At 31.1% G+C, this 17,753-nt stretch overlaps 1 protein-coding gene across 1 annotated transcript; it reads left to right on the top strand.

Moving 5' to 3' along the window:
* Positions 1–9,716: 9,716 nt before the first annotated feature.
* On the top strand, positions 9,717–13,168 carry LOC139495775 (C-type mannose receptor 2-like). The gene is made up of 3 exons (XM_071284154.1): positions 9,717–9,887; positions 10,736–10,909; positions 12,674–13,168. The coding sequence occupies exons 1-3, from the start codon at positions 9,722–9,724 to the stop codon at positions 12,907–12,909; spliced, it is 576 nt and encodes a 191-aa protein (XP_071140255.1). The 5' UTR covers positions 9,717–9,721; the 3' UTR covers positions 12,910–13,168.
* The last annotated feature ends 4,585 nt before the right edge of the window (positions 13,169–17,753 follow it).

Raw genomic sequence — 17,753 nt, 5'->3', positions numbered from 1 at the left:
TCATGCAATTTTAGTATCATATTTCTCTTAATTAAAGCATAAAGCAAGCCTAATTCCAGATCATAAATTTACAACAGATTCATACTTTATAATAAAACTGTCCACTCCTCATTGTTGGTCATAATGCAATAAACTTGCACTGGGTGAATACCATCAGGGTATATAGTATACACTCCTGTTGTTGTGTTAATCAAATCATCACATTCTCTTGGTAGTGTACTGTCTATTATAAAATGAAGTGTTCACAACTAATTGTACAGTGATAATAACGAACGATGGCAATGGTTTTATCGGTTAACAACATGCAGATGAAGAAAAGATAGGAACTTTTTACGAAAACCTGCATTAGATGTATTTTTATTTGTATTGGTTTGTTGTATAAATGACTCATATATGGTAATACAAAATGAATTCGTTCTACTTGTGTATCAGAATCATCTCATCCTTTCGGAATACATGAGTTCACCACTGGCTTTTAGTTGATAATTTTTTTATTTTTTCAGTTAAATGTTTTGTGGACTTTTTGTTTATATCAAGTCGTTTTGTTTCACATGTTATAATTTTTTAAGACAAATACTTTCCATAAAAAAGTCAAAACATTTTTTCCTAATGCTGATATAATTTCGACAGAGATTTTAAGGTTTGTTATTGCTAATTTATTGTATTTTGTTCTACAAGTTCATATTTTATAAAATAATTTAAATATATCAATATCGAATAAAATTAAGAAAAAAGAAAGTAGTTTAAAAAAGAAAATGGTGATTATGTTTAATACTCGAACATTATTTATAGTACATGCACTTCTCGTGTAATCGATGGATGAACTGCTAGACCCTTTAGGTATAAAAATATGAAGAAACAAATACAACAGATTTCATGATTTGACTTCTCTCTTTTTGTCCCTTTTTGGCTACATAGCTCTTCTCGTATTCAAAGAGAAATACACCCTTACATGTAGCTTGCAAATGTTTCAGTTGGTCGTTCCAGGTTAAAATATAAATTCATAAATGAGCATCGGATTGAACAAATGAGCACTGTTTTTAATTTTGAGACAGTGAACAGACACAACGTCATCGCTACGTGAGATTTTTCTTTAGAATTATTTCCAATGCGTATTTCATCTTCGACAAAATTAAATTTAACGGAATTGTATTAAGGATGGTCGCTACTCTGTTTCAAAGTGACAAGTTTTTAATGACTGTTCTTAAGTTGTAGTATATAAGGGAATTAAACAAGCAGAAACAATTGAAAGGTCCGTTTACTTTTTAAACTATATAGGATAACATTATGTAAATAAGAGTAGGGTTAAGAGGGAGATTTTTGTTAATGGCAATATACGGACAGAGGATTTCGAATATCTGACAAAAAGTCTAAAACAAGAGAAGCAAACATCCTTAAGTCAAATCTAAATCGCCAAGTAAGCTAGCACTCATAGATATAAATTAGAACAGAAAAATACCTGTGCTTCCACACGATGAATGTTTTGCCAGTTAAGCTACACAAGAGCTCTTCATGTTACATATATTCGTGATGTTGCAGCACGTTTGACAGACAATATGATGTCCTGTAAGTCGTTTTCAAATATAGCACCAACATTTTCAGGAAGACATAGCTAAAGTTGAAGAGTTATTTTGGCAAAATATTGGTTTAGACTTTTAGACGGTCAAATATAGTATAACCTGTAAGTCAAAGTGTATTCCTGTGGGTATGAAAGAAAAAGAAATTGGTAACTATAATTCAAATATACTTATCAAACCAGTAATTGAAAATCAAAATAGATAAAAAATATTGTAAATTAAGCAAGAATCCACCAAAGATTGTAGTACTCGGTTGATAACAAGTAATGGCTTGAAAAGCGTTATAGAAATTTTTCAGCTTAAAAAAAGAAAGAAAGGATTGTTTCTATCTCTTACCTTTCAATGGTTGGAAATTAAAAAATGTAAAATCTTAAATTTTAAAATTGCTTTTCAAACAAACCAGATTGACCAGTTTCGTTTGTAAGATTTTGAAAATCGTATTTATAAACACTGTATTGGAAATCATATGGAGCCGGATCTGATTACCCTTTCGGGAGCACCTTTGTTCGTGTTAACGTTGCTTCATCTTTAGTTTTCTCTGTTGTGTCTTGAGTACTATTATTTGTATGTTTGTTTCTTTCTTTTTTAGCCATCGCTTTATCAGTTATTTTCGATTTATAAGTTTGACTGGTTAATGACTGCTATATATTATATCGTGATTATTTAGTGAGTTTTATAAATTACACATCAGGCGTGCAAACGTATTAAACCACTAAACGCATCAGAAATGAATAAATTCCTTTAGTTATCATTAAAATAGGCTACAAATCTGGAACATGTTTGCCAAAATTAATATATTTTGACTGTAAATAAGTAATGAAATTCATATTTTAATGTCTTTCTTGTCGTATAACACACCTCGGGGTATCACGATTGCATAAGTCTACTATAGGACAAGAAAACCCTAATTATATGCTTTCCCTATAACAGTATTTAATTGATTTGTGTTAAAAACTTTAATACATACTATTTTGTGTCAGTTCAAATGAACTCGAGTAAGACAATGCAAATACGAATTGTATGTGCTTGAAAAGCATAAGCCTGTTATTGTGTTGCGATCTCATCACTCCTGTATGATTCCTACGAATAAATAGTTAGAACCATTGTTCTGGGCAGATCTATGCACGTCATTGTCAACTATTATAATTGAGAATGGAAATGGGGAAAGTGCCAAAGAGACAACAACCCGACCATAGAAAAAAAACAAAACAACAACAGCAGAAAGTCACCAACAGGTCTTCAATGTAGCGAAAAATTCCCGCACCCGGAGGCGTCCTTCAGCTGGCCCCTAAACAAATATATACTAGTTCAGTAATAATGAACGCCATACTAATTTCCAAATTGTACACAAGAAACTAAAATTAAAATAATACAAGACTAACAAAGGCCAGAGGCTCCTGACTTGGGACAGGCGCAAAAATGCGGCGGGGTTAAACATGTTCGTGAGATCTCAACCCTCCCCCTATACCTCTAGCCAATGTAGAAAAGTAAACGCATAACAATACACACATTAAAATTCAGTTCAAGAGAATTGATTGAAGAGTATTGATTGACGTAGTCTACATACCAGATTAAGTGATAACAATATACATGATCATACATGATAAAGTTTATAATGTTTATGTTTTTTTTTTATCTATAAATGATATATGAGACATTAGAAACTACATGACAGCTTTGAATGAAATGTTTTTAGGAGGTAATATATAAAGACTCATTGTTCATTTAGCCGTGATATTTGTTTTGAAAGAAAACCTGTTATTAGTACCTTGAGTATTGTTGAACTAAAAATAAATGCATTTTAATGTTGCTGATGTTTGCATGACGATTTTAATAACCTTGTTAGTTAGTAAAATTCTTTCATTTGAAAATTCTCCAATGTTTAACTTAATACAGCTAGATAATATTTTTTCGAGAGTATTTCCTTAGTTTTCAGAAATATTCCAAGTTTGTATACAGATAATTCATAAATTATGACCTTATAAATATGATCAATGGGAATTTATGTCATAAAAAGTACTGGTCTACTTCTGAGCAAGTCAAACACTCGGGGAATGTACCCAGTTATAATTAATCTCGTTATAGATACCAATATTATTAACAGCATGCAATAATCTCCTACACACAAACTTGCAAGTCATTGTCAACTATTGTCAACTATTGATTAAAATACTTTACTACATAACTTTAATTGATAATGTGATACCATCCATACAGTTTATGTCTTTATGATTTATAAAATATTCATTGAAATCAGACATCAAAACGGAATGATATTTTTGAAAGACATGTTTGTGGGAGGTTATATATAAACAAATAATTTATTTATTTAGCAGTTAAATTTCTTTTTGACAAAAAACATTATTTCTTGAAATCATGCGCAAAAAAAAACCTTTGTATTGCAACGTTGTAGATATTTGCATGAAGATTGCAGTAATGCTAGTTTGTTTTTCGTTTTCAATCATTTGATAAACCTTGCATGTTTGAAAAATATGGATCTCAAACAGTCCCTCCTACTGGATATACTAAATGTTTTGGCTATCACCAGCAGTTTTAATATGAAAGATGTGTGCCCCGCTGATAATTTATCCTGCGAAGAACCAAAAATATCTGGTCCTGGTTTACTGAAATTTGGTAAATGTTCCAAAATAGGTGTACTTTTGAGATACCATCAATTATCATTTCTGGAATGTGTTAAAGAATGTCTGATCACGTCACAATGCATTTCTATTAACTACAGACATAACTGGAATTTATGTGATGTTGTTACGTCAGTTTCCAATAGCAACGATATGGACAACGACACAACGTGTGTAACAAGTGACATTTCAACATGGGAAAAGGTTTGACAAAATAGTTTTCAATACAAAGATGATCATTGTTTCTGCTACCAAATTTTTGCATATTCCTGTGGCGGTCTTTTAACACTCGAAAAAAAAAAGATTTCGTAAAAGTCGATTTTATTTTCACAACAAGGAAACAGCGATAAACTTTAATCTAAATTTATAATATGCTTAAAACTCATTGTTGAGTAAAAATAAACTTTAAAAATGTTGTTTGTAGAGCTTTTATAAATTCAGCTTGATAAAGAACGTTTAAAACCAAAATATCAATTAAACTCCAGAGGAGCCTTTTGTTAAAGAATAGCAAAATAAATATAGGTTTAACGAAGTCCGAAGGAGTCATATCATTAGATGATTATTATTTTCTATTTTATCAATTGAGAGTTGAAATATGTATATTAAAACATATTATCAGTACCAATCAATTCACTATTAAGCTGACCATCAAATCACGGGTAAACAGTCTACCAGTAATTAAGTGCGTCTGATACGCTTTTTTATATCCCGAATGCTAAAATTCAAAGATTTAAATCCAAACATGTGTATATGTTACAGTAAATAGGTGAAATTAGAAATTACATGTAATTACTAAAATTTAGGAATTACATGTAATCCCTGATGTACTTAGTAAATACAAATAATTCCTGAAACGACCCAGTTATTACCAGTAATTACTAATTTTAAAATGAATTTTTACACCTATTTACTAACTGTTAAAACAATGTTGTAATATGGTAAGCTGATCAAAAGTTATGGTAATTCTAGGTATAGAAGATCAGTGAGTACTCTTAAAAGTGATCAGTCTAAAATGTACCTTTTTGTGTTATAAAAGCATTAGCTACGAGTTATAAAATAAATTAATTATGAATTTTTTGTCTCTTAAATCATTAATTAAAATTATATAGTGAAATTATAATTCACTTTTAGCAGTCAATCTGGTTCTATTTTACTAAAATAAGCAAGGAAACATGGTTGATGATTTTTGCACTTGCAAGTGAATACGTATTCATGTAACCTTCAATTTCAACCCTAGCTGGAGATAGGTTATCGGTGTATTCAGATTTAAAATTGTAAGGGTTTCGCAGAACCAAGTATCTCGCTGACTTTAGCTGTTAGTCATAGGCTCAACAAAAATGGGGAAAATATCAAATTTTTTGACTAGTGCTGTAAGAAGCTTCAATCCAAATTTGGTTAAAAACCAGGATGGTTTATGAAATCTAATATATGTTTAAAAAAAACTTTAACCGCAGAGTGTATGTAATGTTAACTGGGAAAAAACAAGTTCATTTATAAGGAATATACGAAAAAGGGATTTTTTTTTTACTTCTGGATATTATCTTATTATCATAAACAAGCTTCTGTCCAAGTTTGGTAGAAATCCAGGTTATTCTGAGAAAGTTATCAAAATTTTAAAAACTTTAACCACAATGTGAATGTAATGTTAACTGGCATATATGTCCATTTATAAGTAAAATACGGAAAAACTTTATTTTATTTTCACAAAATTTACTTCTTGAAAATTATCTCATTATTAAAGTCAAGCTTCTGTTCACGTTTGGTAGAAATCCAGGATAATTTAAGAAAGTTATCAAAATTTAAAGACCTTTAACCACATAGTGAATACTTGTGGATGATGCTGACGACAGAATGGTTTGCTCTGTCTGGCTTTTGCGACAAAGGTCGCAGGCTCGACAAAAATAAACATAATCATAACTAGATTTGCCATTGCAAAGCAATAGCGGATGTCACCCTTCCCCCAATTGCCACTAAGTGGCAGCCATTTCAACAATTTTGAACAGTGATTTTACATATATGCATGGCAATTCATCTGTCTACAAATTTTCAGAACATTTGAAGCATTTTGAAAATTTAGAATTATTTTATGTTTTCATGGCAACGGCAGCCATTTTCGAAAATCCAACGACAAATTCTGCTTCAATACATGACAGTCAACATTATTGTGAAGTTACATTAAGTTTAAAGCATTTTGAATTTTTTGAAATTTTTGCTGCTGTATCCATTATAATACATTTTCCATGGTAATATTGTAGTTCCAATGATTGTCAAAATCATTAAAAACCTGTATATAGTTGAAAACTATTTTGTATGAAAATTAGATGATTCAAAATGAAGGCATACCAAAATTATTCACCAAACCCTGACGTTTTTGGAGTATTTTGACCTGTTTTGAATTGTTTCCATTGTAACGGCAGACATTTTGGAAATTCCAACGCCAAATTCCATATCTACTAATGTTGCTCGTCGTTACTGTGAAGTTTAAAAAAATGCACTAAAGGTGTGCCTTATATTCATTAATCCGTAATTAAGTCAGCCCTAAAATACCTACCCTTTTACTTTCTTATTTTGTATCTTGGATTATATCTTTAATTTTAAAACAAAAATATCAAGTTAGTAAATAGCTGTAAAAATGACAAAGAAATTCAGTGAATACCAGTAATCACTGAAACAACTAGTAAATACATGTAATTACTAAATTGGTTAGTAATTACAGGTATTTACTGAAATGTTTAGTAATTACGTGTAATTCCTAATTTCACCTTTTTACTGTAACATATATATATCAAATCATATGAAAAATGACATAGAAGTAACGGGAGTTTGAAAACATTAGTTGATTTGAGATGTACATGTATGTTACAAAATTTATAACAAAGTTTATAAAAGTGCAACAGTAGACGGTAAATTGTACAACGTATTTTTCAGTTTTTGGCAGGCAAATGTGTTGACCATAAATGTGAAGCAGGAAGTAAATGTCAGTTTGATCACCTGACCAGCGACGTTGTATGCATTGATGTGTGTAAGGTTGAATTTGTTCTTAAAACATAATTTTCTTATAATGCAATATAATTTGTATTGCCATTTTTATTTTTGTAATATTATTTAGAACAACATAATCGACTATTCAGAATGCGCCATAAAAAAAGCGAAGGATAACAGAGGGACATTTAAACTCATAAGTCGAACATTATCTGACAACACCATGGCTAAAGAAAACAAAAGACAAACAGAAAAACAATAGTACACAAAACTCAACATAGAAAAAGACTGAGTAGCACGAACTAACCAAAACTGTTACGGTCGTACTGAGTTTGACATGAAAAGACTTATTTATGTTCTACTATGAATAGCAATTATAAAATGAGGGTTTTAATTGTAGGTGATTTCTTTTTATAGTTTTGTATTCCCTAATTTTATGCTATTTTTATGCATTTTTTACTTTATTGTAACACTATTTTCTAGTCCTCATGCAGATTCCCTTAGTATCTACATTGTATTTTATATCCAATTTACATTAAGAGCATTTGAATAGGTCACAATCGCAGTAATACATTTTAAAAGCAGTTCTGGGAAAATTGAAGCTAAACGAAACTATCTATTTTACAATTTTGTAATAATATCGTTGTGATTGTGTATGTGTCTGTAAATGTTGACATTCAAAGTAAAGTTCTACTTTGTTTTTGTCAGACAATATTAAAATATATCCAAATAGAATCCGACATAATTTTGGAAAATGATAATTATATTTTCATTGTATTGATACTACATAGTATTTGCTGTATGTTAAACAAAACAATACAATAAAATATGATTATGGGATTTATATGCAAATGAATAATTAATAAATATTTGATATCATTTACTTCAGTTCATGTGTGAGTCATTAAAACCCATATCATATTAGCATATATCGTAAAACACACCACTGTGAACATGTTTAATGTTTTATTTGCATTGACAAAAAATTAGCAAATACTGCTTTTCTGGATGCCTGTCTGTCAGTATTTCTATAATACAAAATATTAATAATCCAAGGATGTATAAATGCATTAATACGTGATGAGCCTTCCAATTTTAAAAAATCCATTGAATATTCCAACCTTTGTGTCTTGATCATTTATAAATTGTTCAAAAACGAAGACACCGACCACTTAAATGGTAATCCCCTCCTGGAACATCATTATAATCGACCTACATATATGTTGTGCTAGAAAGTGAAAAAATGATTTTAAATAGGTTAAGCCCAGGAGTCGGTGTCACAAAAAAAAGTGACGACTAAGATTGATCGTAAGTCATGAACAATTCAGTATACTTTCGATAAATATTAGTCGTTATTTGTTTTGTGAAACCGACTCCAGGCCAAAATGTACACAGTGGAACATTTTCTGAATATTTAACACAAACAAAAATGCAATAATACTTAAATACACGAGAGGCCATATCTCCAAATGATACTTTGAAAGAACAGACAAATCTATTAAGATCAACTTTGCATGTAGGAGCTGGAGTATAAGCTTCTTGATAATTTCTATATTTATCAATGAAGATTTTTCAAAACAAATATTTCATAAGGCCATGTTTGAGACGAACAGGATATAATACAACTAACCCAAACGATGTTACTGAAGTTAAGCGCTACAATTTCCAGACAACATTTTATGTATATATTTGATATGATTGAAAGTTTTAGAAAAATATTACATTATCGATTAAAGTATAAAATTTATAGTGTTATACAAATTAGGCTTCCAATTATGAGAATGTAAAACAAATTGTTTTGCTAGAAAATATTGATATTTCAAGCGTTAAGTTTTATCTTGTGTTGCAACACCATTTGACATATTTGAAACTATAATATCATTGAAATCAGACGTACTAGTAAATTATTAAATTCCTGAAATGCCTATTAATTGTAGAGAATTATAAGTAAGATTATTAAACCTGCAAAGTCAATTACGTTCATTTACAACATGACTTCTTTCTGAATTACCGAACTTGGCAATTTTACACCAAATTCAAGAGATAATAGTTTTTTTTATAAGGCTTTAAATATTCATCAAAGTGTTTCTGGTAAGACTGGCTTCTCCGTAGATTTAATGACAACCGTTTTAGATCTAATTCACACATTTTAGACCTGGCGGAAATGTGATATGTTAACTTGACATCATTAGTGTCTAGTTAAAATATGTTCTATATCATTTGATACATTTAAATACTGTGTTTGTATTCCAATAGAAAGGAACACTAAAGTGTCCTTTTTATTCAACATTGTTTTTTCAAATCATTTATAACTGGTTTCATATTTTACTGACCAGTTTGTATTGTTTTCTTAGCAACTGAGAGTTCATTTGTTCAGCCCTGGTCGTAAAACATTGATGATATTAATATTATCCGTTTTTTTGGTTTTCCAATGACGTCATAGTTATACATAACGACATCAAAAATAGGGACTGTGAAAAAAAAAAGGTGACATATCTCATTTCTATTTTAGATTGCAAAGACATGCCATCTATCCCCAACGCAGAAACAGTAGAACCTTTTGGTTTGCAAAGACAATATAATATGGCCAATAAATATGCATGTAATGACAATTTTAAGATAGAAGGAAGACCATTTGCTGTTTGTCAGAATACTGGTGATTGGAAAGTACTGTTTACGTGTGTTAATGGTAACTTAACATACACATATTAATTGATTGTAGGTCATTTTGCGTATTTTTCAAATTTTGAAGTAGCTAGGACTAAGGAGAAGATGTTCAACAATAATAAAAAAAAAGCTATCCTTTGCAGCCTGTCAAAGAATACGTTTAGCAATATAAATCACAAACTTTTATTATTCTTATACAACCTTTAAATTTGTGAAATTCAAAAAAAAGTAATAAGATATCACAGAAAAAATGTACTTTTCTCAGGTTGTAAATTACCAATGATTTGCTATTGCTGTTGAACAAAAACGATTAATAGCACTTTTTACACAAACCTTGTTAAATGATTTAGAGGTTGTAAGAACACATTTTACGTTGGTTCAATTTAGTAAAACTGCTAAATTTAAACATGTTATAAATAGTTGAATAATTTTGGATTCAACGCGTCTTTTGATTGGATGACGTCATTTTGTTTATAGCTCATAGACATAATTTAGTAATGTGACCATGACGTCATCAACGTTTTTTTTATCGCTTACTCCAGTTTAAAATGGAATTTAGATTAACTTAATTAGAGATCACTGTAATAAAATTAACGGTACCAATTTTCTTGCACCAGATGCGCATTTCGACAATACATGTCTCTTCAGTGATGCTCGTAGCCAAAATATTTGAAATCCAAAGCTTATATAAAAGATGAAGAGCTATAATCCAATAGTTGTAATAGTTGTTCTGTCTAATCGAAAGAACATAAAAAAATCATTTTTGTTATGTTATAATTTCTTCATAAACAGAACAAAATATTACATTCATTCCTTTAATAAAAACCAAATCGTATAGTTTTTTTTATGTTAAACTTGATATTGAAACAGAGTGTGGCCCAGATGGTTTGCACTTGGAAGAAGAGACTGCATCTTGTATAAAGCATATATCAACTAACGGATCAACATGGAAAGAAGCTAGGACAATTTGTCAACAACAAGGTGGTGACTTAGTCAGCATAGTTACAAAGGCAAAATGGGATTCTGTAATTGAGTACTTTAGAAGTAAGTTTTGGTTATAAAATAAAATACTGGGACACAACAAAAGCACTGCACAGACAAAATATGATCTCGTGAACCATAACCTTTTCACAGCTTTGAACACAAACCTTTTTTAATGGGAAAACTTTAACTAACTGATTACCACAAATTCCCGAATTCAATTAAACCCGTGAGGTACAAACTAAAAAAATATTTCATTATGAAATGTTTAGATATTCCACGTGTATTCGCCTTATTTTTTTCTACCTGCAAATATCTCAAAACTTTCAATCAAACTTTCACCCAATAAACGTTTTGAGAAAGCAGTATTCCTCGTTCAACAAAATCATCGTACTTTGAACTAGCTCTAGAATAACGTCACAAATAAGACACATATAATTCATATGCTGGTGTTGCTGGAAGTAGCTACAGAGGAATGGAAAGTTGACTATAGGAAAATTAAAATCATTGCGTTTGTCATATATTTTGGTATTTGAAAATAGTGAGTTTTATCCTAATTTGGTGTCTGTCGTCGTCGTATTATGTTTTGTTTTTTCAAATATATTCTTCTGAACCACTTTTTTTAATAGGAACAAATGTGGACAAAATCATTTTTGAACTGTGAAGTATTGAAATGGCCCCTTTTGATAACCAACATGTCACTAAGGTTTCAAAAAGGGTTACATAAAATTATTGAAAACTGTGGTTCATAGAGAAGATCTCGCAGTAACATACCTAAGATCGAACTACTGTGTAAAATAAGAGTAATAACTTTTAAATGACGATTTCTCACACCTTTTTTTTTTAAGATATAAGTATATGTTTGACATTTTGCTAGATTAAGAATAATCATAGATAGTGAAATCGTCTACAAGAAATTTTTTTAAATCTTGACGACTTCTTACATGAGTTTAGGTTATTTGTTTACAATAGTATTTATTTGTTTACGGTCGACGAAAAAGGACTGTGAATATCAATTAAGACTTGCAGAAAATGTAGGTAAACATGGTCCAGATTGGCAGTCGACAAACGAACCACTAGCCTGTTCCAGTCGAGAAAAAACCCTTAATGACAGTGATACCAATTTAAAAAAAATCAGTCGTTTGCAAAGCTGTAACTGTGTACATAGATAGAATGTTTGCTAAATTTGAAAGATGAAAACGTTATAGTTTTGACCACTTTAGAAACTAGTCATATATACCGGGCTGATAGTTGATACCCATTCCCTTGTCGTAGGCAGCAACTTAATTTCAAAGAGACAATCTGTTATAGAAAGAACACGATAAACTCCGAAAATAATTAAAATGGAATAAATCGTCTGTTGGCTGCTTCGATACTTTAGTATATGAATGATAATATTTACCTAATTTTATGGAACAAAAACCTAAAAACCTACAAATACATCAAATTATTTCACCGCCATCACGTGGTGACCTCCTATGAATCCGTAGGGAGTAAGTAAATAATATAGGTGGTTAATGATGACATCATCTATTGATGTTTTTTTTTTATTATTATTTTCTTTTCTACAAAACGCATCAGATAAGTCGTGCGAGCGATAAATTCGTTAAACTCTTCCCTTCTGACCCCTACGGATTTTACTAACCCTCTATGGATCTGAAGAGGTCAGTAGCAAACAATATAACTTATAATGGCCAAATCATCATTGACAGCTTATATGAGATATTTGTTTTGCATTCTTATTAAAAAATACTCAAAATTGTTAATGATTGATATAGGTTCTCTGGAGCATCTGGTGTAGTGTAATTCACATAGATTTGTTTGCAGGTGTTGGTCGTGCATGGATAGGTCTTAAAGATAAAAGATGGATGACCGGCGAAAGTTTCAACAACGTTTTCGAGATTAAAGTACAACTAAATGATTACGATAGCGATTACTCTAAGGAAGACGAAAATACATGTGGCATAATAGCTCTATCATCATCTACACCACTCCAAGATGAAAACTGTAATATTCGTAAGCGAGAACATTTCCTTTGTGAAATTCGTATGTTACAAAAGTAGACTAAGTGTTTTTTTCACAAATATTTTCCGGCCACAACAATTAAAGTTTTAAGAATATTTTTGTTTGATTGTACTAGTTTACTAGCACTACGACTAGTCATAAAGAGTTCTATAAAAAATATAAAAAAAAAAATTCCAAAGACGTTTCAACGATATTAAGTGGAAAAATATAATGATAAATTTATGAAATGACAACTTTGATTTCAATTTGCAAAACAATTTTGTCATTTTCTGATATATATGTTCTTTCATATTTAATAATTACTTTTCAACTGCTTTGATTTGATTGCCTTTGTTCACATGTCTTATGTAGCGGAATGTGTATCATAGGTTAAGCCTGGTATCTTGAGATTTGTTTTTATTTCTGTAAACCGTTTGTTGTCTTTGTGTCACAGTTGTGATGCAAAAAGGATTAATTTTTGAATCACATTAATTTGTTTTCGTCTTGAGATATACATGATTTTTGTATAAATCACAGCAAACGAAACGTACATTTATTGTTTTTGCCATCTGAACTCTGTGTGTTTAGAGTTTGACTTTTATTTAGATACCTATACTTTGAAAAATACTTTTGCTTACGTTTGGTTGCTGTCTCTTTTGATGTGTATCCAATATCTTCTTTTTCATGTGATAAGCCATGTAGTTGAACATAAAAATACTTCATAGTCACTTTATACATTATATTTCTGTCTTTAAGATGAAAGGTTGAAATTTATAATTCTGTTGTCTTGTATCATTCATAATTGGTTAGACTATTGATGTTGTATATTAAAGAATATATGTTTTTGTAATTTGATGTAGGAGCAGATCTTTGATTTTCAAGTTTACAATTATTGATTATTTCCCTAAAGTCTGGAAGATTCATTGCTTTGAATCAAATACTGGAGTTTTGACGTCGTATTTTACCTTTTAAAAGTTTTTCTTCTTCTTTTTTGTTGAGATGTGAACCTGAAGTACTTAGCAAGGGACCAAAGGAACAGGGAAGTTGTTTTATGGTGACTCGATGAAAAAAGGGACGAACAATGAACCTGCAGCGTATACATTTATCTATCTAAATTGTGTACATAACTAATGTCCATGTATTTGTTTTATATAACACTATATCAAAAAACAATAATTCATATTTTTTTTTGAGCATTCAACATTCATAACAATCATTCAAAATAACTCATTATCAAAAGCATTGATTAACACATTTTAAGTCAGACTCGATTTCGTATACAAACGATATTTAGCATTTTCTAATTTCTGATACTAATACAACACACATAGCCCTTGATATTGTCCTCTAAATTTCAACGAATTAATGTTGTAAACATAACTAAGTCGAGATTTAGTTTATAACAACTGTCTGATACTTATACATTACAGACAGTCCTACGTGTATGGCATCCTCATATTTTTAAAACGAATAACTCGTGGCCACGATCCACTTACTCGTGGCCACGAATCAGTTATAAGTAAGTCATGGCCACGAATTAATAAGTCGTGAACACGAATAAGTAAGTCATGGCCACGAATAAGTAGGCCGTGACCACGAATAAGTAAATCGTGGCCACGACTTAGTAATTCGTGGCCATGCATAGGAAAGTCGTGGCCGCGAATAACATGAAAAAGTAAATAGTGCCCACTACTTAGAAAATCGAGGCCACGAATAAGTAATGTGTGGTCACAAATAATTAAATCGTTGCCACTAATTAATTATTCGTGGCCACGGATAAGTAAGTCGTGGCCGCGACTAAGTAACTCGTGGCCACGGATAAGTTATTTGTAGGCCACAGATAAGTAAGTCGCGGCTACGAAAAAGGTAATTCTTATCCTAATTTCCAATCAATATTTGTTGCTAGCGCCTAAGAATTCCGCATTCAACATATCAAATGCGGGTGGTATATAATAGGAGTCGAACATTTTTATACGATTATACATGTGTATCCGCAACTGTATGATTTTATAACAATAACGTTTAAATCTTGCTAAATGAAGTATATTAACTCATCATAGATACCCGGACCAAATTTAGTATATACGCCAAACACGCGTTTCGTCTACAAAAGACTCATCAGTGACGGTTTTTTCTACTATAATTGTAGTAAATTTCGCGTTGGCGATTTTTTTATCAGTTGATTATATATTCCGTAATGCATGACATGTTATGCGTTTGATTAAGATCTTATTGATATTCGTGTGCATTCAAATAACTTTACAAGCAAATTGCATTTTAATTAAAAAAAGTGTAATATAGTTTTAGTTGATAACATATAACTACTTTATTTCTGAAGAAATATAAAAAAAAAAGAATAAAAGTGTTTTATTGCATTAAATTAACATTAGGTTCACAAACATCCGTGTACTTGTAAAAAGACAACCTGACTGACTATACGGCATGGGCTTTGCTTATTGTTGAAGGCCGTATGATAACCTATAGTTGTTTTTGTCTGTGTCATGTTTGTCCCTTGTGGACAGTTGTCTCATTGGCAATTATACCACATTTTCTTTTTTATTTTTGTTTTAAGGATATTTAAATAAAGTTGCTTGATTAAGTTTAAGATGTAATGTAGTTATATGTAGAATGCAACTTAGGTTACTTTTATTTTTTTAAACGAGGAAACGACGCAAAAGGGTGTTAAATAATCCAGAAGTTGGACTCCACAATGTTAACAAAAGGGACGAAAATGCAAACAAAAGTCCACAAAAATTTCACAAGAAATAGAGTTCATTTTTCCATGACGATTTTTCAAATCACTCGCCATTGACAAATCATGATATTTTTTTTTACATATTTTAACGGTAACGTTTCAATAATTGAGACCTCTGACAAATTAAGATAACTTGACAAACAAGAATATACAATTGCATCAAATTGACGCTAACATCCATTTTGTGTACCGATATATCTTTAAAATCCCTCGTCTAAACATCAATCCAACGATGTTAGATCTGTTCTTCCCTCACCGGGATTCGAACTCATTCTACTGAGATATCGGGACACCACATCGCCTGCACTGTATCCGGCGCGGTAGGCCACTTGATCACCCTGGCTTCACATATAATAAAGCTTTCGGTGGCCAGGAGGCATGAAGATGGTATTGTTACAGATCAGCAGAATTATCTATTGTAAAGGATCCTACAAATTAATGCAAGATTGAATATATATATAAACATACTAATTCATTTAGTATGACTGTAATGTTTTACATTTCGAAATTGACATGTTTGACCCAGATACGGCAACCGTCATGTTGGCTGTTCAAACCCCTCCCTCAAGAAAATCACAGTGCCAGTCGTTTGCTTGTTTACAAACAACAAGGGAGGTAAATAGAAGAGCCTACACAAACGATCTACATTTATACACGTCGGCCATAGAAATTACCTTAATTGTACTAGACAGAATCGAAATAATTGACGCAAGCTATACTTTATTGTAGTTTTAACATTGGTAGGCATTATATTTGTGTTGTATTAGCCCTCACTATCGCTCGGGCAAAAATATTCAGGAATATAATGCCTACCCATGTTAAAACTACAATAAAGTAGAGCTTGCATCAATTATTTCTTAGATAACCAATGTTGTAAATGTTCACTAGAGACTAAATAAGGCAGATAATATAAAATAAACACAACACCAACGACATTTAACAATGAAAAAAAACGCATACCAAATTGAAAGCTATAAAAAGATACGGTAAGAAAAATGCAAACGACCAAACCACAGCATGTTATTGATGTATGTACCATATCATTATAAACGAAAAGCAAAAAATAACACAAAACTACAAACGACAACCAATAAAATCATGCTGATGATTGTGGAACAGCCACACTTCAAAATATGGATAAATGACCATGTTTGCCGATGTTCTGATCATTTCATTATTTTGAACAATACATCAAACTTGGCATGATTGACTATGGTTGCGTAGTGCTACCCCCCCCCCTTATCTCACCCACTTTACCAATTAATCCCTCTTCCCTCATCATATTCCCTCGTTTCCATTCCAAGACAAAAATCAGTCACATATTTTATTTTTTTTACAGCCTTTAGTGATTCTGCTCCCGTGGCTAATTTTTGACCCCCGCCTCCCTTGACCTTGACACTTACATTCTTCCCCATCATTCCGCGGTTCACCTGGCAGAGATGTGAATGGAGTGGGATTTGACAGAGAAAAACAATGCTTCATAATTATTAACTTTTGTTAGAGGTTTATTCAAACTGTTTGATCTCTTTTTCTGTTTATTGTCGGCATAGTGATTGGTCAAACCTGCAATGAATGAAATAAGATATGAGTTATATGTTGGGGGGATATAGTAGTGTTCATACATTAAAACCAATAAATAAAACATCAGAAAAGTTAAGAACTGAACTATTCTCTTTTAAAGCATATGGTTAGGACAAAGGCAGATTGACGTATTCGAAGAAGGTGTATAATAATGTTTTTGTTTTGTTAACAACGAGGCATTTTTAGTAATCAACCGTAAAAGAAATCGATTAATTTATTTGTCCAAATGGTTTTTTAAATATCAAGATGTTTTGATCAATTACAATTGAAACCATACTAAGACTCTATATGAGAGATATTTCCACTTTAGTATTTAACATAAGCGGTATATTTATGTAACTCATGAACCGTTAGTGGTAGAGATCTAGTGTATCTTGACTTGAGGTCGTTGCTTAATAAAAAAAAAAAAATTGTTGTCAAGGTCATACGTCGGACATTTTCTAATTTAAGCTCCTTGCTTATTAGTGAATCTATTATACAATGAGCAAACGTTACTTTTTAAAGGAATTACCGGTACAATGTAGTTGTGAATCCTAATACTCATGTGGATATTTAATTCATTTGTAC

Source organism: Mytilus edulis, chromosome 11 (assembly GCF_963676685.1).
Source record: "Mytilus edulis chromosome 11, xbMytEdul2.2, whole genome shotgun sequence".
NCBI classification, from domain to species: Eukaryota; Metazoa; Mollusca; class Bivalvia; order Mytilida; family Mytilidae; genus Mytilus; species Mytilus edulis.
This window is presented reverse-complemented; position numbering and strand designations above follow the sequence as displayed.

Bases quoted from the DNA above. Each gene is read 5' to 3' on its own strand.
- LOC139495775 (XM_071284154.1), top strand. From the start codon at position 9,722: ATGCCATCTATCCCCAACGCAGAAACAGTAGAACCTTTTGGTTTGCAA. The intron at 9,888-10,735 runs GTAACTTAACAT...ATATTGAAACAG, and splicing joins ACTGTTTACGTGTGTTAATG to AGTGTGGCCCAGATGGTTTG. The intron at 10,910-12,673 runs GTAAGTTTTGGT...ATTTGTTTGCAG, and splicing joins TGTAATTGAGTACTTTAGAA to GTGTTGGTCGTGCATGGATA.